The 22,022-nt window shown below is 36.9% G+C and overlaps 1 protein-coding gene and 1 long non-coding RNA gene across 9 annotated transcripts in view; one reads left to right on the plus strand and one right to left on the minus strand.

Annotated features, from left to right (window-relative positions):
- Nucleotides 1-22,022, plus strand: part of LOC138853590 (uncharacterized) — a 210,106-nt gene that overhangs the window by 104,886 nt on the left and 83,198 nt on the right. The window contains exon 2 of the long non-coding RNA XR_011392765.1: nt 16,669-16,774. This is a non-coding gene — a long non-coding RNA (uncharacterized lncRNA). The remainder of the gene's footprint in view (nt 1-16,668; nt 16,775-22,022) is intronic.
- Nucleotides 1-22,022, minus strand: part of LOC128693735 (deoxynucleoside triphosphate triphosphohydrolase SAMHD1) — a 143,314-nt gene that overhangs the window by 64,371 nt on the left and 56,921 nt on the right. For 5 of the 8 annotated variants that reach the window (XR_011392764.1, XM_070091181.1, XM_070091180.1 and 2 more), the window contains 3 exons: nt 18,544-18,618; nt 16,664-16,738; nt 5,727-5,910 (listed from right to left, as the gene is read on the minus strand). Coding sequence is in view for 7 of the 8 variants with exons in the window: in XM_070091181.1 (XP_069947282.1) it covers nt 5,727-5,910; nt 16,664-16,738; nt 18,544-18,618 (334 nt within the window). In the remaining variant the exon portion in view is untranslated. The remainder of the gene's footprint in view (nt 1-5,726; nt 5,911-16,663; nt 16,739-18,543; nt 18,619-22,022) is intronic. The other 3 variants (XM_070091182.1, XM_053783573.2, XM_053783577.2) reach the window with 3 other exon arrangements.

The following is a 22,022-nucleotide window of genomic DNA, read 5'->3' on the forward strand; positions in this document are numbered from 1 at the left end:
TTCGGTGGCAAAATCTAATCAATATTAATATGCCATTAATATGGCAAACAGACTCAATGATTTCTTCTCCACTATAGGACAAAACCTTGCCAATAAAATCCCAAGCTCAGATACCCCACCAAATGACTACCTCACCGGCAACTACCCGAACACACTGTTCCTAGCTCCGACTAACCCATACGAAGTCTCCCTTATTATCAACACACTAAAAAACAAGGCAGGAGATTTAAATACCTTACCACCCTTTATATACAAAAAAGTGTCACAAGTGCTATCACCAATCATTGCAACACTCTTTAACAAATCCATTGAATCCTCCACCTTCCCTACAGTACTCAAAATAGCAAGGGTCACCCCGATCCACAAAGGAGGAGACCAAACAGAGTTGAATAACTATAGGCCAATATCCAACTTACACCCTCTCTCAAAAATCTTCGAAAAATTAATTCATAAACGAATCTACTCCTACCTTATCTCCCAAAACATACTCAACCCCTGCCAATTTGGATTCAGGCCTAATAAAAATACTAATGATGCTATTATACACATGCTAGAACATATATACACTGCAATAGAGAAAAAAGAAGTCCCACTGGGGATCTTCATTGACTTACGTAAAGCTTTTGATACAGTTGACCATGACTTGCTCCACGTAAAATTGTCACACTATGGTATAAGAGGGCACTCCCTCAACTACCTCAAGTCATACCTCAGCAACAGAAGCCAATATGTGTACGCAAATGGGGCAAACTCTTCTGCACAACCAATTACAGTTGGTGTCCCACAGGGAAGTGTCCTTGGCCCTCTTCTCTTTCTCCTATACATAAATGACCTACCAAATGCTTCGCAATTACTCAAACCCACACTATTTGCAGATGACACTACATACGTCTTCTCCCACCCGAGCCCAGTCACGCTAGCCAATACTGTAAATACCGAATTACAGAAAATATCTACCTGGATGAGGACTAACAAACTTACACTAAACATTGACAAAACCTACTTCATTCAGTTTGGTAACAGAGCTACAGATGTCCCTCTTAACATAATGATAAATGGATCACCTATCACAAAGCTAACAGAGGGAAAATTCTTAGGAATCCACCTTGATAATAGACTCAAATTTCATACACATATACAACAAATTTCTAAGAAAATTTCCAAGACTGTAGGCATACTATCGAAGATACGGTACTATGCTCCACAGTCAGCCCTCCTGGCCCTATATCACTCTCTTATTTACCCCTATCTCACCTATGGAATTTGTGCATGGGGCTCAACAACAAGTAACCATCTCAGACCACTAATTACCCAACAAAAGGCTGCAGTTAGAATGATAACAAATTCTCACTACAGGCAGCACACTCCACCAATATTCAATACACTCAACCTACTCACCATATAAAACATCCATACTTATTACTGCACCTATTACATACATAGAACACTTAACTCTGATATTAACCCTCCCCTCAAACATCTCCTTGCCAACCTCAACAGAACACATGACCATAACACAAGGCACAGATCACTCTTTGATGTTCCTCGTGTCCATCTCACGCTATGCAAAAACTCAATGCACATAAAAGGCCCTAAAATCTGGAATTCATTACCTGTAAATATAAAAGAAACACTACCTGTTTATAAATTCAAGTCTCTTCTCAAAGATCACTTACTCACCCAAAACCAAATAAATACTGAATAACTGAACCTTATAAATTGTATATCTTAAATGTTTCTCACAATTATATCACATAAATGTTAAACCTAAAACCCAATCTAACTTTATTATTTTTTAAATACACTACCTAACAGAATACTCCATTCTACTGAATGTACAACAATGCATGCAACCATATGACCTGTCTTTGTAATACTCACTTGTGCTTTATAGTAATCTGTTTACATTAATGTTTTATCACTGATTTCATCATTGCTTAGTTAATCTTAAGTTAATTTTAAGCCAGCCCGTAATGCTATGCATAGTATAAGTGGCTTTGGCATGCTGCTTTTATCTGTATTTTTTTGTACCTCTGTATGTGTGCTCAAATTGTAAATAAATAAATAAATAAATAAAAATAAATCTTCAAGACCAAGTACACTCTTAATGAGTGTCTCTGAGACAGACAAGCAGACACACAGGTAGACAGAAACAGACACACAAGTAGACATAAAGACAGACACACAGGTAGACAAAGACACACAGGTAGACATAAAGACAGACACACAGGTAGACAGAAAGACAGGTAGACAGACACAGGTAGACAGAAAGACACACAGGTAGACAGAAAGACACACACAAACAGAAAGACACACACAGGTAGACATAGACACACAGGTAGACATAGACACACAGGTAGACAGAAAGACACACAGGTATACAGAAAGGCACACTGGTAGACAGATACAGACACAGATATACAGGCAGACAGATACAGACAGGTTTATGTGCAACAGTGAAAACAAATAGAGTTCGAGAGTAATAGCCTTTCTTGCCACAATCTTCAGTGCAAGATTCAGACTTCATCTTAGGGGCCATGGTGAAATTTACTGTCCAGTTAGTACAGTTAATACAGTATGATGCTGCTGATAGGACAGGGTTACTCAAACGGATGGTGCCTGCATGACTCATTGCCGCCGCGAGTATTGTCAAATATTGTACAGTGGTGTGCATCAGCCGGCCCAGCCCAGTTGCCAGATGCATGGTCGTAAGTCAAGTGGACGTATGTCGAGCAGGTCGTAAGTCGGATGGTAGGTGTACATGTATTTATATGTACAATACAGTAGAGTATATAATTTTACACAAGTAACCATGTACTTTTTATGAATAAATTTCTTAAATTAGTGAAGTTTAAAAGTATTTCTTAAAGTATATTACACTATGGCCTTGCAAACTAAAAAAAATTATTAAATATTGCTTTACGAAGCTATAGTATAATTGTGTTGTTACAGTTTGCATATAATTCAAGACAGTACAGTATGGAGCGTGTATTATACCGTATAAACATAAGCAAATGTAATTAGATTGAAAGAATTATCTTTTATGAATCAAATAAGATAAAATGAATGGAAGCTAATAAAAACTAAATATTTTATGATGTTGAAGTTGGCAAAAATATGATCACTTGTCAGCAATGGCAGTGCATATGTAAAGTGTAAATTGTAACGTGTAAATACTGCACCAGTGGTATTGACATTTTACAATTTACTGATGCCAAATTATAAATAACAAAAAGGCACAATACCGTGACTGGAACAATACACAAATAACCCGCACATAAAGTGTGACTTTGTCAATGGTCCAAGTCGGACCGAAACGTCATCGTAAGCTTCTCTCTTTTATGTGCGGGTTATTTGTGTATGCCAAATTATGATTGTTTTTCAGTTTTTTATTGTTTTTAATATTAAACACTATGTACACTAGTTTTGCATAACATTACATCCATTTTAGGATAATTTAGTACGTACTTGAAACATGAGGAAATGCATAGTCTGATATTGCTCCATACTAAAAATATACAGTACAGTGTAAAATGGTACAATATTTTTTTTTTTTTTACTGCTTCGGTCTTCTAACACTATGTACAAGGAATATTTATGGTATTACAATTGTTTCAAAGTGTAATACTCCTCAAAACATGGAAATAAGTCACACTGCTTGAGAGTAGTGATTTATTCTAGGTTAATTATAGTTATATATTTAGGTTTGAATGCACAGATAATCTGCACATAGAGAAGCTTATGATGATGTTTTGGTCTGACTTGAACCATTTATAAGCCATGCTAGCACACGAAGGTGAGAGCCAGTATATATACAACCTCTCCTCACTTAATAACTGAGTTCCATTCCTAAGACCACATCGGTAAATGAATCTGTCACTAAACAAGGAGCATACTATAATGGTAGTGGGTGTGTCAACCATCTTTGATAGTCTTTTAATGTCACCTCTGCACCATTTATAACATTTTTTTAGTATATTTTTAAATGTTTATACAGTAGTGTACTGTACATTGTAATGAACAGAATAGAGGAAATCGGCTCTAATATACATTAGTTAGGTATGCATACTGGTCACAGAGCCTGTCGTAAATCCGAGTCATTGGCAAACGAGTACATCGCTAAGTGAGGAGAGGCTGTATATACTGGTTCCCTCAGACTTGTAAATGGTCCAAGTCAGACCAAAATGTCGTCATAAGCTTCTCTCTCGTATGTGCGGGTTATTTGTGTGTTGGTCAAGTCACTGTATTGTGCATTTTTGTTCTTTAGGTTCAAAAGAATATCCTACGTTATATGATGTAATTTTTGTGTGTTTATAACACTTGTGTCTTAAAGACCACAGTAAAATATATATTTACATAGAAATAAGCCACAGTGTTGGGCTTTATTGGGTTATCCTAGGTTAAATCTACATAGTGTGCTCTTTAGCTGAATTCCACTGTTAGTATCAAGAAATTGTAATAAATCTGGAATGAATATGGCATCTTCCCACCAGTTCCACAGTGTTTGCCTGTTTGGAAGCTGGTGGTGGAACATCAGGTCCTAGTTTAACTGTTTATTTATGCTAGTTAGGTAGTGTTGCCCATGATGAATTGCACAGACCCATCTGGTCTTGGATTTTTTTCAGTGGCATGGAGGTATAGGAAACCCAAGCAGTTGTGCCGAGGTAAAAAAAAAAATATTGGCAGGTGGCATGGTCAGAGGCACGAAAAACTGTGCGTTGGACACATACTGTAGTCATAATAATTTAAGGAAACACACCCAATGTTTCCACTTGTACCAAGGATCGAACCATGGATGCTCAGCATGTGGGCTGACCATGGGGCATCACCTGCACACTAGTATGGTGGACACGGTTAAAGAGTTAAGAGTACACCAACTAAACAGATGCATTATTGGGGTTCAACTGCAGCAACACACCTAAAGCCAATAATAACCCAACAAAAAGCTGCAGTAAGAATAATCACTAAATCCCATCCCTGGCAACACACCCCCCCACTCTTCATAGATCTAAACTTACTCCCTGTTCAGAACATCCACACTTACTACTGTGCAGTCTATATCTACAGGACCTTAAATTCCAATATTAACCTTGACCTAAAACACTTTCTTGATAGTTGTGACAGGATCCACAGGCATAACACCAGACACAACCATCTCTGACATTCCCTGTGTTCGACTAAACCTTTACAAAAATTCAATGTATTTCAAAGGACCTAAAATCTGGAACGCCCTACCTGAAAACTCTAGAACTGCAGACACATTCATCACTTTCAAAACTACAGTTAGATAACATCTTATCTCCCTGATACACCCCAACAACTAACTACATGATAACCACCTGGAGGTTCACAATTACACTCATTCACCCACTGACTATAAACCCAGAAATACTAATCTTAATCTTAAAATAATAAATCCTAACTAGTCATAAGTTTGCCTATGATACTCCAATATAGACACTTTGTATTGTGCTAAAACAAAAGCATTCACATTGCTAAACTCACAAATTATGATGTAGTCACTTACCCTTAATACCATAATCTGTAAGGATTTAATGTTAAGAATTAATCTAAGTCTGCCCAAAATGCCTAGCCATGCTAGGTGTCCTAGTGGCCCCCTCTGTAATTAGCATTTTATAACATGTAAACCACACAATACCCAAAACCTGTAAACCCCACATTGTAACCCTTATAGAGAATAAACTTGAATTGAATTGAATTATTACCGTCCATTTTTCCTTTCGTGGAGACATCTCAACGAATTCCTCCCAGAGATGACTGAATGGACCATGCCCCAGATCATGACAGAGGCCAGCCACCTCAACACTCAACACATCTTCACTGTTAATATTGAGCTCAGGCTGGCGGGACTGTATAGCCCGCACCAGCTTACCGGCAAGATAACACACACTAGGGATAAATTACAGCATAACCAAATTAAAAAATGATAAAATAATTTCATATTATGATAACTAAATTATCATATTAAAATAATGAACTCATATTTCTTCATTTTATTTTGAACAACATCCAGTCTGCAAAATCTAGAAATCTAGTTGATCAAGAAAGGAAAGCATGATTTAAGGCAGTGTTTTAGAAACAAAAATGGGACTATAATATTGCAAGTGACATATGAGTAAGCAATACACAAAAGTTCTGCAACATATATAAGCTTATTTCAATTTACTCTAAAAATGGGCAACCTAGAAAATGTACCAACCCAGGTACTTATCAGAAATACACAAATAGCCTGCACATAGAAAGAAGCTTAGTCTGCCCAAAATACTCAAGCTTGCTTGTAGCTTTCTTTGTGCTTAACAATATTTTATGTGTAAACTACACATTGTATACTATGCAAAGAAATATATTTTTGAATCTGAATTGCATATGACAAAGTTTCAGTCTGACTTAGACCGAAACATCATCATAAGTTTCTTTCTTTGTGGGGATTATTTGTGTATTGTTCCAGTCACAGTATTGTGCCTTTTATTCTTTATCAGAAATCCAAAAAGGCCAGAAATGAATGAACAATGCAGAGGTAAAGAGGGAGGAAGAAACAATCTTTGAAAAAAATTAGTAGACAAGAACAAACCAGAACATAATTTTTATTGAAGTTTGTAAAAATACAGAAATGTGGAAACAAGATGCAAAGCATTAAAAGCAGTGACAAAATCATCAAATTGGAGAATGAAATGTGTGAGATACTCGATACAAAATTCTAAAGTGTTTATAGAAAGTACTTCAGATGCCGCACTTTTAATTCTTAACCCTTTGAGGGTCGGTCACATACAAGTACGTCATTGCAGCCAGGGTCGGTCACGTACTTGTATGCCTAAATTCTAGAGTCTTCAAATCTGGTGGAAGAAAGCTGGCAGGCCTACATATGAAAGAATGGGTCTGTGTGGTCAATGTGCGCAGTATAAAAAAAAAATCCTGAAGCAAGCTATGCATAATGAGAAAAAAAAAAACTTCAACTATGTTTTTGGTTTAAAACAGCGACTTTCTAGTGAATTTTTGTATGGTATTTATGGTTGTATTCTTGTTTCCTTGGTCTCGTTTGATAGAATGGAAGATATATTACAGAATTAGAGATGATTTTGATTGGTTTCACAATGACAAGTACCTTGAAATTGAGCTCAAAGTAGCGAAAATGATAGATTTTTGCCAATATTCAAGAGTAAACAAATCACACCACGCGTCCAATACACGTCAAATGGCGAGTCAAATATTCTTTCATAAGAGCACTGATATCATTTATACTATTTTTACAATGATGCAGTAGTATACGTAACAGAAAACTTTCTATTTTCTGTGAAAATAAAAATTCAAAATGGAAAGCAAAAGTAATGTAAGAGGGGCCTAGAGACATGACTAATGAACAGATAAAATGTTATTTTAGTGCCATGAATGTCTGTCTCGTTTATTCTGAACCCTATTTTGAAACTGGCATCTTTTGAAATTTGTTTGAAATTCTCCAAATTGCCAATTTCTGACCACTTTATTGGGTAGTTGAAATCAGTAAATGGGTGGATTCTTGTACTCAATTGATAGAACAAATGGAGTTCTAGGGAAATAGCTATGATTTTAGTCAACTGCAACATTGGAATTGGCCAAAAATAGGGCCCAAAGTGGGTAAAATCGCCAACTTTGAGACCGGTAACTTCGCAAGAGCATAATTCCTTAAGTTTTTCATCAAATTTCATACTTTTGGTGTCATTATGATCGGAAAAAGATTCTCTATCATTTCACAAGATTTTTTTTTTTTTTCCAAAAATTTTTCGACCCTGAGAACGAGTTTGGGAGAGGGCCTCTTGACCCTCAAAGAGTTAAACAAATGGTAAACATTGAAATATCTAACTTAGGGATCTTGCTATGAAAAAGGAAAGTCAAATGGGAGACAGATATAAAATGCCACACATTCCATCACTGTTAAAAAAAGGGACAAGGAAGGTCTTCTGAAGAAAGGCTGGTTTCCTTAACCCCTTCACTGTCAGAAGCTTCTAAATTAAAAGTCAACATTTCAAAGAAAAAAAAATTATGAAATTTGACAGAAAACTTATGGAATTATACAGATGCAAAAATAGCGATCTGGGTGCAATTTTCACATCCATGATTTTGACCGTTTTTAAGTTGTTGCTTGCATTACTCAAACTGATCAAATTCTTGGTAATTTTGCTAGTATGCTTTCCCTTCTATTGACTGAGGGCAAGAATTCAACCTCTCCTGTATTACACTTGCCTTCTCACAAAAAATCAAAAGACTGGTCCTATTTATTGGATAATAAAATATGACCAGGTATAATTGGTCATGGTTTATGACATTCTAATAATTGAATCAAACCTGGTAAAAACCTATAAAACAGACCAGGTACATAGGGTGAGCCTTTCCTGTCCTAAAGAAAATCATCAAAAATTCAATATTTCTGCTATGAGCCAATTTCAAGCTTGTAATCTTCAAATCAACCAAAATCATCTCTATTTCAATAGAATATCATCCATTCTATTAAATGATACCAAGAAACAGCCAATAAAACTATAGAAACTATCCTAGAAAATACTACCTCAAAGTCACTATTTTAACCCCTAATCTGTCCAAACGTAGATCTACGTTTACGCGTGTAGCACTCCGACCTTGATTTTCTCCATTAGAAAGCATGTAAAAAAAAAGTAGATTTATGTTCGGAGCGCTATGCGAGTGAACGTAGATCTACATTTGGACAGTTTAAGGGTTCTTCAACTCTATATATCCTTGGTTAGGCCTCATTTAGACTATGCTGCTCAGTTCTGGTCACCGTATTACAGAATGGATATAAATGCTCTGGAAAACGTACAGAGGAGGATGACAAAGATGATCCCATGTATCAGAAATCTTTCCTATGAGGATAGACTGAGGGCCCTGAATCTGCACTCTCTCAAAAGGCATAGAATTAGGGGGGATATGATCGAGGTGTATGAATGGAAAACAGGAATAAATAAAGGGGATGTAAATAGCGTGCTGAAAATTTCCAGCCAAGACAGGACTCGCAGCAATGGTTTCAAGTTGGAAAAATTCAGATTCAGAAAGGATATAGGAAAGCACTGGTTTGGTAATAGAGTTGTGGATGAGTGGAACAAACTCCCGAGTACAGTTATTCAGGCTAAAACTTTGTGTAGTTTTAAAAATAGGTTAGATAAATACACGAGTGGGTGTGGGTGGGTGTGAGTTGGACCTGACTAGCTTGTGCTGCTGGATCTGGTGCAGTGCTCCATCCTTGAGTGGAGATGATCAGACTGGGTGGGTCATTGGTCTAATCCGGGGGGGATATGGACCTGCTCCGCATGGGTCAGTAGGCCTGTTGCAGTGTTCCTTCTTTCTTATGTTCTAAACCAAACACAAGGTCAGAGTTTTGCTTTTCCCTGTGCACACTCACTGCACAGACCCATTCTCTCATGTCTAGGCCAAAATTTACCACTCATAACTTATCTGAGGGAGCTGTGCTCAAAACGCAGATCTACGTGAGCAACCCTAGCATAAATAATGTAGATCTATGGATGTGGCAGTGAAAAGGTTAAATAAATACACAGTATGCACACTGGTATTTGTCAAAGAAAACATTAGAGAAATGTCTGAAATGTGACCATTCCTTTAGCTCTACCTATCTAAAACAAAGTTTACTTCATTAACCCCTTGAGGGTCCGTCCCATAGATCTACGGCTTTATGTTCAGGGTCCAAACCGTAGATCTACGTCATGAGCTCGGCTCACTCTGATAAACTGTGAGTGGTACATTTGGGCATAGAAATGAGAGAATACATCTGTGGTATGTGTGCACCACATAAAACAGATCCTGCAGCACTCTGTGTATAATGAGAGGAAAAAAACTGAAATCATGATTTTTCGGTTAAAACAGCGACTTTGCAGTGTTTTTTCGTATGTTTTTTATAGTTCTATTTGCGATTTCTTGGTCTCATTTGATAGAATGGAAGACATATTACAGAAATAGAGATGATTTTGATTGGTTTTAGCACCGGAAATGGCTTGAAACTGAGCTCAAAGTAGCAGAAATGTTAATTTTTTGCCGATATTCAAGAGTAAACAAACGACCTCACACGTCTAATGCACGCCAGCTGGTGGGTCTAATATGCATTCACAAATATGGTGATGATATTTATACAATTATTACAGTATTGCATAACAGTAAATCTTCTATTTTTGGTGTGAATAAAAATTCATTATGTGAATAAAAAAATCAAAATGGAATTTATTTGTAAAGCCTCAAAACATAACTAATGAACAGAGGAAATGTTAGTTTAGTTCCTGGAATACCTACATTGTTTATTCTGGACCCTATTTTGAAATTGGAATATTTTGAACTTTGTGTTAAATTGGCCAAATTAACAATTTCCGATCACTTTAATTTGTAGTTGAAACAGTTGACTTGGCGATTTCTTGTGCTCAATCGATAGAAAAGAAGTAATACTAGTGAAATAGCTAAGAATTTGGTTGCCTGGAATAATGTAATTGGCCTAAAATGGGAGTCAAAGTCGGCAAAATCGCCAATTCGTAAATATCGCTGACACATCAAAATTCGCGAGAGCGTAATTTCGTCAATTTTCCATCAAATTTCGTACTTTTTGTTTTATTACCTTCACAAAAAGATTCTCTACCATTTCATAAGAAAAAATAACAAATTTTTTTTTTGAAAATTCTTGGACACTGGGGCACCACTTCAGATTTGGGCCTTGGACCCTGAAGGGGTTAAGAATATGCTACAAATTTCAAAAATATATTAAATTGTTACTGATTAAAGGTAAGAAGCTCTACATTAAAAATGTCAAGTTAATGCATAAAAACTGCAAGCTTTAATTAACCCTTAAACTGTCCAAACAGATTTACGTTCACATGCGTAGTGCTCCAAAAGTAGATCTACATTTTTTTTACATATTTTCAAATATAACAAAAAAAATAGATAAAAGTTTTTTACACGTTTTCAAATGTAAAAAAAAAAAATCTACGTTTTTTTTTTACATACAGTGGACCCCCGGTTAATGATATTTTTTCATTCCAGAGTATGTTCAGGTGCCAGTACTGACTGAATTTGTTCCCATAAGGAATATTGTGAAGTAGATTGGTCCATTTCAGACCCCCAAACATACATGTACAAACTCACTTACATAAATACACTTACATAATTGGTCGCATTGGGAGGTGATCGTTATGCGGGGGTCCACTGTACTTTCAAATGTCGAAAAAACGTAGATCTACGTTTGGACAGTTTAAGGGTTAATAGCAAATACTAAACTGTACATCTGTACAAAATTCATACGAAAACATATGCAACTATAGTTTGTTTCCAAGTATGTACAGTTTTACTAAGCTTACAATGATAGACGGATGTGTATAATGAACGTGTATGGCAGCGCACATCATATGTACAAGCATATGCAAGCATTGCACATTTAGTGGAATATTGGATAAGCTACTTGTCAGTAAAATAAATAAGCAAGAATAAATTTGAAGCAAGCAAATGACAATGGATCTCATAAGGTAATGAAATGGCAAGTAAGAGGTACAATCCCATAAAATACACCCATCCATCATCGTACACAAACTTTGTACTCGCAAGATGACACAGTAGCATGATATTTTTCTTTCTGTTCATGCCATCTCGTGTTGTGTGCTGATACCAGTATACAATAATAATAATAATAATAATAATGATAATAATCTTTATTTCTACAAGTACATGTACAATGTATACAGGACTAATTGTTAACAAGAAATTATCCCAATGGAAATAAGTCACTTTGTCTGACTCTTGTTTGGGTTATCCTTGGTTCTCTGCACACATGCTGCTATGAATGATAATCTATGTAACTGTATTTGTGTACACCTGAATAAACTTACAAAAAATTGAAAAGTTTTAAGAGTGAAATGTATTCATTTTGACAAGTAAATAAAGTGTTACTGTATTTAACAATGTAAAGCATTATTAATGGTTAACTGTGCATTTTTTCAGACATTTGTATTTAGAGTACAGTGAAGTATACTATATACCTAGAGTATACATGGAGAGGGCTTCAGAGGTCGATGCCCCTGCAACCCAGTCTGTGATCAGGCCTCACTGTATGTTAAGAAAATATCTTTACGGTTATTTAACCCAGAAGGGTTATTAACTCATGATAATCCATTTTTTTTTATACAACCTGTACTCTAGTACACCTTGCTTCTACAGTGGACCCTCAACCAACGATATTAATCCGTTCCTGAGAGCTCATCGTTAATCGAAATTATCATTAGTCGAGTTAATATTCCCCATAAGAAATAATGGAAATCAAATTAATCCGTGCAAGACACCCAAAAGTATTGAAAAAAAAAAATTTTACCACATGAAATATTAATTTTAATACACACAAACTGAAGACATGTACAATTACATGACACTTACCTTTATTGAAGATCTGGTGATGATTGATGGGATGGGAGGAGAGGAGACTGTGGATGGTGTTAGTGTTTAGAAGGGGAATCCCCTTCCATTAGGACATGAGGTGTCAAGTCCTTTTCCGGGGTTACTTCCCTTCTTCTTTTAATGCCACTAGGACCAGCTTGAGAGTCACTGGACCTCTGTCGCACAACATATCTTTCCAAAGAGGCCTGTACCTCCTGTTCCTTTATGACATTCCTAAAGTGTTTCACAACATTGTCAGTGTCACAATTAAATACTTGTTCAGGTTTCAATTCTTCACTGTCTATGTACTCCTTGAATTCCTGCACATATTTTTCAGCTGCTTTTTGGTCCAAACTGGCAGCCTCACCATGCCTTATCACACTATGTATGCCACTACGACTCTTAAATCTCTCAAACCAACCTTTGCTGGCCTTAAATTCACTCACATCACCACTAGTTGCAGGCATTTTTCTAATTAAATCCTCGTGCAACTTCCTAGCCTTTATCTGTTTTTCGTTTATCCACACCAATAACAGTCTCTCAACATCATCTATCACTTGCGATCTCAGTTTCGAAAACATAGTTGCAACTTTGGCAAGAACAGCTTCCTTGATTGCCGTTTTCTTGGCCACAATAGTAGCGATGGTTGATTGGGGTTTTGTGTACAACCTGGCCAGCTCGGAGACATGCACTCCACTTTCATACTTAGCAATGATCTCTTTCTTCATATCCATAGTAATTCTCATCCTTTTGCTGTAGGGTTGGCACTAGAAGCTTTCTTGGGGCCCATGGTGACTTATTTTGCAGGTGCAATCACTAAAAACGCTGTGATAATATGAAATGTTCCAATTGTATGTTTGGATGGGACCACTGTGGCTGGCTGGCTGGCTGGCTGGCTTGTAAACACTGGCCACAAGTGGACGCGTCTCAGATGGAACGAATCGTGTTGGTCGAGTTTTTTAGCGCTAGTCGAGGCAAAATTTTTGCGTTAAAATTGTATAGCTAGTCGGATTTAACGTTAGACGATGCCATCGTTGGTCGAGGGTCCACTGTATTGTTTTTTCTCTAGGATACACCCACAAATGCTGACTAGCCTTAGGTACCTATTTACTGCTTTGTAAACAAAAGCAGCAGGTGTACAGAGACGGTGGCCCTTGGCCTGGTGGCAAAAGCTCTCGCGTCACATGGTGAGGGTCTGGGTTCGATTCCCGGCGAGGGTTGAAACATTGGGCTTGTTTCCTTACACCGGTTGTCTGTGTTCACCCATCAGTATAAAATGGGTACCTAGGTGTTAGTCGACTTGTGTGAGTCGCATCTCGGGACAAAATTGACCTATTTTGCCTGAAATGCTCTGCATAACAAGCGGCTTTCTATACAGTAGTACGTCATTGATGACAGCTAGGCCAGTAATAAACCTTGTACATGTACTTGTAGAAATAGATATCATTATAATTATTCTACACCTTTCCCCACGATGCCCAGCCCTGCCCCAGCCAGAAAACACACCAAAACTTTTTTCAGGTAAAGGCTAACCTATTGAGCTACAGGTCACAGCATGCTGTCATCATGGGACAATATGCTGGCATAATTGTGTAATACTATACTGTGGCACACTAATTACTGAAAAACAGGTACACAAGGTCACTAGCTGGAAAATGTCTAAAGCCACAAGTTACACTTGTTGCTCTATAGGATAAATGTGTATCATTGTTTTCTGTACAATTTTTGTTCGTAAGATCATAAATGTGATCTAAGTTGGGAATGTCCTCTATTCAAAACTACTAAATAGTCTTTTTTTTTTTTTTTTTTTTTTTTTTTTTTTTTTTTTTTTTTTTTTTTTTTTTTTTTTTTTTTTTTTTTTTTTTTTTTTTTTTTTTTTTTTGGGAGAGGGGGTCCACTGGTCATCTACCAATAAAGCAGGGTGACCCAAAGGTTATTCCCCTTCAAGGTGCATGCATTACCCTACCCATATCTTACTAAAAACTGAGAAATCTGAAAATTAGAGGGGACGGGAGTTGAATAAGTCACCAGTATGGGGTTTTACGAGATCGAACTTGCATCCCTTTTCACCTCGCTGTTTATACCAGTAACTGTCACATCTTGATAAAATATTTTATTTATCATTTTTTCCTCAAGTCGGTCGTCACCCACCAAGGGAGGGTGACCCAAAAAGAAAGAAAATTCCCCAAAAGAAAATACTTTCATCATCATTCAACACTTTCACCTCACTCATACATAATCGCTGTCTTTGTAGAGGCACTCAGGTATGACAGCTTAAAAGTCCCTCCAAACTGTCAATATCCCAAACCCCTTTAAAGTGCAGGCATTGTATTTCTCATTTCCAGGACTCATGTCTGGCTAACTAGTTTCCCTAAATCTCTTTGCTAAATATTACCCTGCTCACATTCCAACAGCTTGTCAGGTCCCAAAAACCATTCGTCTCTATTCACTCCTATCTAACACGTTCACACACGCTTGCTGGAAGTACAAGCCCCTCGCCCACAAAACCTCCTTTACCCCCTCCCTCCAACCTTTTTGAGAATGACTCCTACTCCTCCTTCCTTTCCCTACAGAATTATATGCTCTCCAATTCACTCTACTCTATCCATTCTCTCTAAATGACCAAACCACCTCAACAACCCCTCTTCAGCCCTCTGACTAATAATTTTAGTAACTCCACACCACCTAATTTCCACATTCTGAATTCTCTGCATAATATTAACACAACACACTGCCCTTAGACAGGACATCTGCACTGCCTCCAGCTGCCTCCTTGCTGCAGCATTTACAACCCAAGCTTCACACCCATATAAGAGTGTTGGTACCACTACACAGTGGACCCCTGCATAATGCTATTAATCCGTTCCTGAGAGCTCATTTATGCGAAATTATCGTTATGGGAATTAATTTTCCCCATAAGAAATACTGGAAATCAAATTAATCCGTGCAAGACACCCAAAAGTATGAAAAAAAAAAATTTTTTACCACATGAAATATTAATTTTAATACACACAAACTTAAGAAAACATGCACAGTTACATGACACTTACCTTTATTGAAGATGTGGTGATGATTGATGGGATGGGAGGAGGGGAGACTGGATGGTTTTAGTGTTTAGAAGGGGAATCCCCTTCCATTAGGACTTGAGGTGTCAAGTCCTGCCATCTGTTTTTCGTTTATCCACACCAATAACAGTCTCTCAACATCTTCTATCACTTGCGATCTCTGTTTCGAAAGCACAGTTAAACCTTTGGCAAGAACAGCTTCCTTGATTGCCGTTCTCTTGGACACAATAGAAGCGATGGTTGATTGGGGTTTACTATACAACCTGGCCAGCTCGGAGACATGCACTCCACTTTCATACTTAGCAATGATCTCTTTCTTCATCTCCATAATAATTCTCACCCTTATTCTTGTAGGGTTGGCACTAGAAGCTTTCTTGGGGCCCATGGTCACTTATTTTTCAGGTGAAATCACTATAAAAAGGCTGTAATAATACGAAATGTTCCAATTGTATGCTTGAATGTTACCGCGGAGGCTGACTTGTAAACATTGCCACTGGCAGAACAAGTGAGGCTGGCTCAGGTCGCATGGACGTGTCTCGGACGAATCGCGTTGAGCGAATTTTTTAGCACTATGCGAGGCAAAATTTCTGATAAAATGTATCGCTATGCGGATTTAACACTTTGCGATGCCAACGTTATGCAGGGGTCCACTGTACTTTCATACATTCCCTTCTTTGCTTCCATAAATAACGTTTTTTGTCTCCACAGATACCTTAATGCACCAATCACCTTTTTTCCTTCATCAATTCTATGGTTAACCTCATCCTTCATAAACTTATTCGCTGACAAGTCAGCTCCCAAATATCTCTTATAAAACATCTATTATGAGAAGTTCTCTACACATATCTGAATAAAAAATACAGCACCTGTATATATATTAATGTCATTACACAAACATTCATTCTTTGTACAGCTACAGTGTGAGTGACCCTATATTCATATAGGGAGGGGTGTTAATGTTGCAATTTTATAACTGTAGTGTAAGTGCACCTCTGGCAAGACAGTGATGGAGTGAATGATGATGGAAGTTTTTGTGTTTTGGGCCACCCTGCCTTGGTGGGAGACGGCCGATGTGTTAATAAAAAAAAATATATGACACCTGACATTTTATTAAATTCGAAAAATTATTTATGACTGTGAAAAAGAACTAAGATAATATTTTCATTTCTTACCCAAGGCTGTGTTCGAAACGATTGTGTGCTGCAGCAGGAAAGACAAAGTAACAAGATCCCACCATCTTAAGGAACCTGAGTGAAGAGAAAATCTAGCTGCAGCTAATACTGGTACGTTCGGCTAGAATCTGAGTGGTTTAACTTGAAAATTGCTGCAGATGTAAAATTAATGTAAATAAAATGCATAATTAAGCTGTCAATATTCATGTTGGGTGTCTGCAGTGGCCTGTGAGTGAAGAGAAGCCTATGGCTTGTTCAAGTTTCCATATTTTCCCCTGAAGTAAATTTTAAAATGTTAAAGCAAAAATGGCTATTCAGGTAGATGATTTCATAGGTTTATTAAATAAAACTTGGGTGAAAATGAATATCTGATATTGAAAACTGTTTAAGAATAAGAAAATAATAATAAAGCTTAAAAAATCCCTGGTACTCCTCTACACTGACTACTGTATTCAAGCAAAGAGACCTCTTACATTAAGATACAGTATTACAATACTATCTATATTTAGATGCCCCATCAAAATTATAGAAAATTTAGAATTATAGAAATCTTGTGAAAAGATTCTAAATTTGGAGAAGCTTTGTAACTGGCATTTAAAAGTTTTACTTTTACCCAGAATTTAAATTTTGGTTACACTGTATTTTAATTCCAAATTTCAGAAAACATACCCAGAATTTAAATTTCAGTTATTCTGATTCTAAATTTCTGAAAAAAATGATCTATTCAGAATAGTTGCAGAAATTTTTGAAAATAGAAGTAAATAATTCTTGCACTTCAGAAAATTAAGAATGTCAAGCACTGAGAATTTAATACAGCATTTATTTTCTGAATTTGGAATAATTTTGAAAAACTGCAATGTCTACCATTAGAAAAAGTTCAACACTGAGTAATGAAACTCTGCATTCAATTCTGTTCATAAGGGTAACCTGAGGGCTATATAGAGTATTAAAATTAACAGAAATTGGATAAGGTAGCCCCTAATCACTTATGCAGACAGTTCAACATGATGCATAAAGGCAGCAATAATTTTGAGCTCACCAAACCATAGTGAATGACAGACAACTGGAAACTGTTCTCCCAGAGAGTAAAAAGCCTATGGAATAGTTCAAAATTACCCAGAAAAAATCTGGAACTCTGAACAAGTTATAGGCTTCCAAACCACTGAAGATGGTAAATAGCAGGTACGTGTATAAAATTTAAGCACAAAAATATGTAAGCTGACAAGAAGCTCCAAACTTTATTCACATTCTTAGCGCAGGGAGATGAAATGAATGAAAACGTGACGGCACTCGTGCGTTCTGGTACAAATATATATACCCACAGCCCAAGACAGAGGTGCTGTAATCAGGGAGTTACATTAAACTGATTCCCGCACTTCCTATTAAATTACTGTAGTATGAAAAGAGAGAAAATTTACATATGTAACTGTAAAATATGAAAGATGTGTATTATTTTGTCAGTAAGTGGAATCAATTTAAAAAAAGATGGTAAATTACAAAAACACTCAGATGGAACAAGACTGAAGTTAGAATAAAAATCAGAGAAATCACCCATTGTTAATACTGTACACATACTGGTAATTAAACCTTACACAAAATGCAAGTAAAATATGTTGTTAGAAACACATGATTAGACAAGCAGCAGTGAACATTCAAGTTTGAAAAGCTTCATATAAAAACATTTTTATACAGATATTACTGTATATGACTTTTTCACTGCATATACAGTATACTATACAGTACTATAGTAGGTTTAGTGCTTCTTTTTTATAATAATAATAATACATACAGTACTGTATAAGTTAAGAGTAGTGTAAGATATTTTTTATGGCAGAAACTATTAAGTTCCATAAATGTCTCCAGTGCTATTGAAAACTTACCCAAGAGAATGTTCAAAGCGATTGTGAGCAGCAGATGGATAAACGAAGTAAGTGGTTCCCAACTGCTTAAGGAATCTGAAGAGTATTATTTTAAAGTGCATATCAACCACAGATGTGCAGCATTTGGTAAATGCTCAGTGCATACAGAAACACAATAGAGGATTAAATACTGTATAGGAATTAGAAACTGAGCTTGAACATACAAAATAACAAATCCTTAATTAAGCACAACACCTCATTTCCACAAATGAGGAAAACAAAATACACCATTTTCACGGTATCTATAATTATAATGATTTATATTAATCTGCATGTAAGAACATAAGAACATAAGAATGTAGGAACACTGCAGAAGGCCTACTGGCCCACACGAGGCAGGTCCTCATCAAAACGACAACTACCCAGAGCCACTCAAGAAACAACTCCAGCACCCCCAACACCAATCAAACCCAGCCCCTCCCACTCATACATTTGTCCAGTCTCTTCTTAAAGCTACCCAAGGTCCCAGCCTCTATCACCCCACTGGGAAGACTGTTCCACGCATCTACAACTCTGTTAGAAAACCAGTACTTACCTATGTCCTTTCTAAATCTAAATTTATCCAACTTAAATCCATTATTCCTGGTTCTTACCTGGTTCGACACCCTCAGTACTTTATTAATGTCTCCCTTGTTTATGCCCGTCATCCACTTATACACTTCAATGATATCTCCCCTCATTCTACGCCTCTCCAGAGAGTGGAGATTTAAGGTTTTAAGTCTATCTTCATACGGGAGGTTCCTTACACAGTAAATCATTTTAGTCATTCTTCTCTGTATGTTCTCTAATGAGTCTATGTCCATCCTGTAGTAAGGGGACCAAAACTGAGCAGCATAATCTAAATGAGGCCTCACTAGTGATGTATAGAGCTGTAAAATAACTTTTGGACTTCTGTTACTTATACTTCTTGAGATAAATCCAAGTAATCTGTTGGCCTTGTTGCGCACACTGAGGCACTGCTGTCTTGGCTTTAGATTTCTGCTTACCATGACTCCCAAGTCTTTTTCACATTCTGTATGACCAAGCAATACTTCACCTAGATTATAGCTTCGAGGGTTATTTTCATTACCAAGGGCAAGTACCTTACACTTATCCACATTAAACTTCATCTGCCATTTCTCAGACCAAGACATTAATTTGTTCAAATCGTCCTGGAGTTCATTGATATCCTCCTCAGAGTGAATTATATGGCCTATCTTTGTATCATCAGCAAACTTACTCATGTCACTAGTAATCCCTTCATCAAGGTCATTAATGTAAATTATGAACAAGAGAGGGCCTAAAACTGATGCTTGTGGAACGCCACTAGTGACTAATCCCCATTCATATTTCACTCCATTAATGGTAACTCTCTGCTTTCTATTGGTAAGCCATGCCTCAATCCATGCTAGAACTTTACCTCCTATACCATGAGCTGCCACTTTTCTTAAGAGTCTCTTGTGAGGTACTCTGTCGAAGGCTTTACTAAAATCCAAATAAACAATATCATATTCCTTATTACTGTCAACTGCCTCAAATGTTCTATTGAAGAACGTCAGTAAGTTTGTCAGGCAGGAACGACCTCTCGTGAATCCATGCTGAGATTCATTTATCAAGTTATGCTCTTCAAGGTGACTTCTGATAATGTCAGCTATAATTGATTCTAATAACTTGCCCACTATAGATGTCAGGCTTATTGGACGGTAATTTGAAGGAGTGGACTTATCCCCTGATTTGAATATAGGAACCACATTAGCCATCTTCCACAACTCTGGCACAACACTGGTAAGGATGGACGCATTGAATACACTCGTTAATGGCTGACTAAGCTCCATCTTGCATTCCTTAAGTACCCTTGAAAACAACTCATCGGGTCCCGGGGACTTATTTTGTTTCAGTTTGTCTATCTGTTTAATAACCATGTCCCTCGTGACAGTAATATTAGTTAACTTAAATTCATCAGGAACCAAATAATTGTTAATTACTGGAATCTCATTTACATCTTCCTGTGTAAAAACTGACAAAAAATAGTCATTAAATAAGGAACACATTTCCAGTTCATTATCCGTCAGCTGTCCATTCCCAGAGGTCCTACTTTTTCCTTCACCTTCGTCCTATACACTTGAAAGAACCCCTTTGGATTAGTCTTTGATTCATTAGCAACTCTAATTTCATAGTCACGTTTAGCCTTTCTAATCCCCTTTTTTACTTCTCTTTTAAGCTGAACATATTGGTCAGTAAGGTTAACCTCTCCTCTTCTGATGCGCCTATAAATTCCCCTTTTCTCCCCTAATAGATGCTTTAGCCTCCTGTTAACCCATTTGGGATCGTTATTATTAGACCTAATTTCTCTCTTGGGAATGTATATACTCTGGGCACTGTGTACATTATTAAGAAAACAATCATAAAAGCAGATCCCTTCATATTCATAAGTATGATTATCACCAATAAAATCATTAGCTAGATAACCCCAATCAAGATTAGACAGATGTTCCCTAAGTCCATTATAATCGGCAGAACGAAAATCAGGGATTTTTACTGTATTATCATTATTCTTGCATTCCCAATTAATGCTAAAGGTGATGGATTTGTGATCACTTGCGCCAAGCTCTTCAGTGATCTCCAGATTATTCACGAGTGTTTCCTTATTTGACAAGACTAGGTCTAGCAAATTATTACCCCTGGTAGGCTCAGTTACACTCTGTTTCAGAAAACAGTCCTGAACTGTTTCCATGAAGTCACTGGACTCTAGATTACCTGTCAAAGAATTCCAGTCAATTTGGCTAAAGTTAAAGTCCCCTACTATGACTACGTTACTGTGTCCAGAAGCCCTAACAATTTCGTCCCAAAGAAGTCTCCCTCTATCGTGATCCAAGCCTGGAGGTCGGTATATTACACCTAGAATTAGTTTTTCTTGACCCTCCACGAACTCTACCCAAACAGACTCTGTTACTGCTCCATCTATTTTTATACCTGTTTTTATGCAACAATTAATATTTTCTCGAACATACAATGCAACTCCTCCCCCCTTCCCATTACATCTATCCACATTGAACAACTTAAATCCCTGAATATTACACTCACAGTCATATCCCGACTCTTTAAATCATACCACGTTTCAGTTAATGCAATGATATCAAAGTTCCCAGCACATGCTACCAAACGTAGTTCATTAATTTTATTTCTTGCACTTCGACTGTTAGCATAAAATACCATCATATGTTTTTTCTTCTGCACATTTTACCTATTCATCTTTGTTTTTACACAATTTCTGAAATTATCATTACCCAGAGTTACTCCATGACAGTTACCATTAAGATTCTTAATATCAGAGCATAAGTCAATATATCCATACTCATTATTAATCATTTCTAAACCCATACCTCTAACTAATCCTAGTTTAAAGTCCTAACAACCCCCTCAACTGAGTTAGCAAGAAAACCCACACCTGCCCTGGATAA

Source organism: Cherax quadricarinatus, chromosome 34 (assembly GCF_038502225.1).
Source record: "Cherax quadricarinatus isolate ZL_2023a chromosome 34, ASM3850222v1, whole genome shotgun sequence".
Lineage (NCBI taxonomy): Eukaryota > Metazoa > Arthropoda > Malacostraca > Decapoda > Parastacidae > Cherax > Cherax quadricarinatus.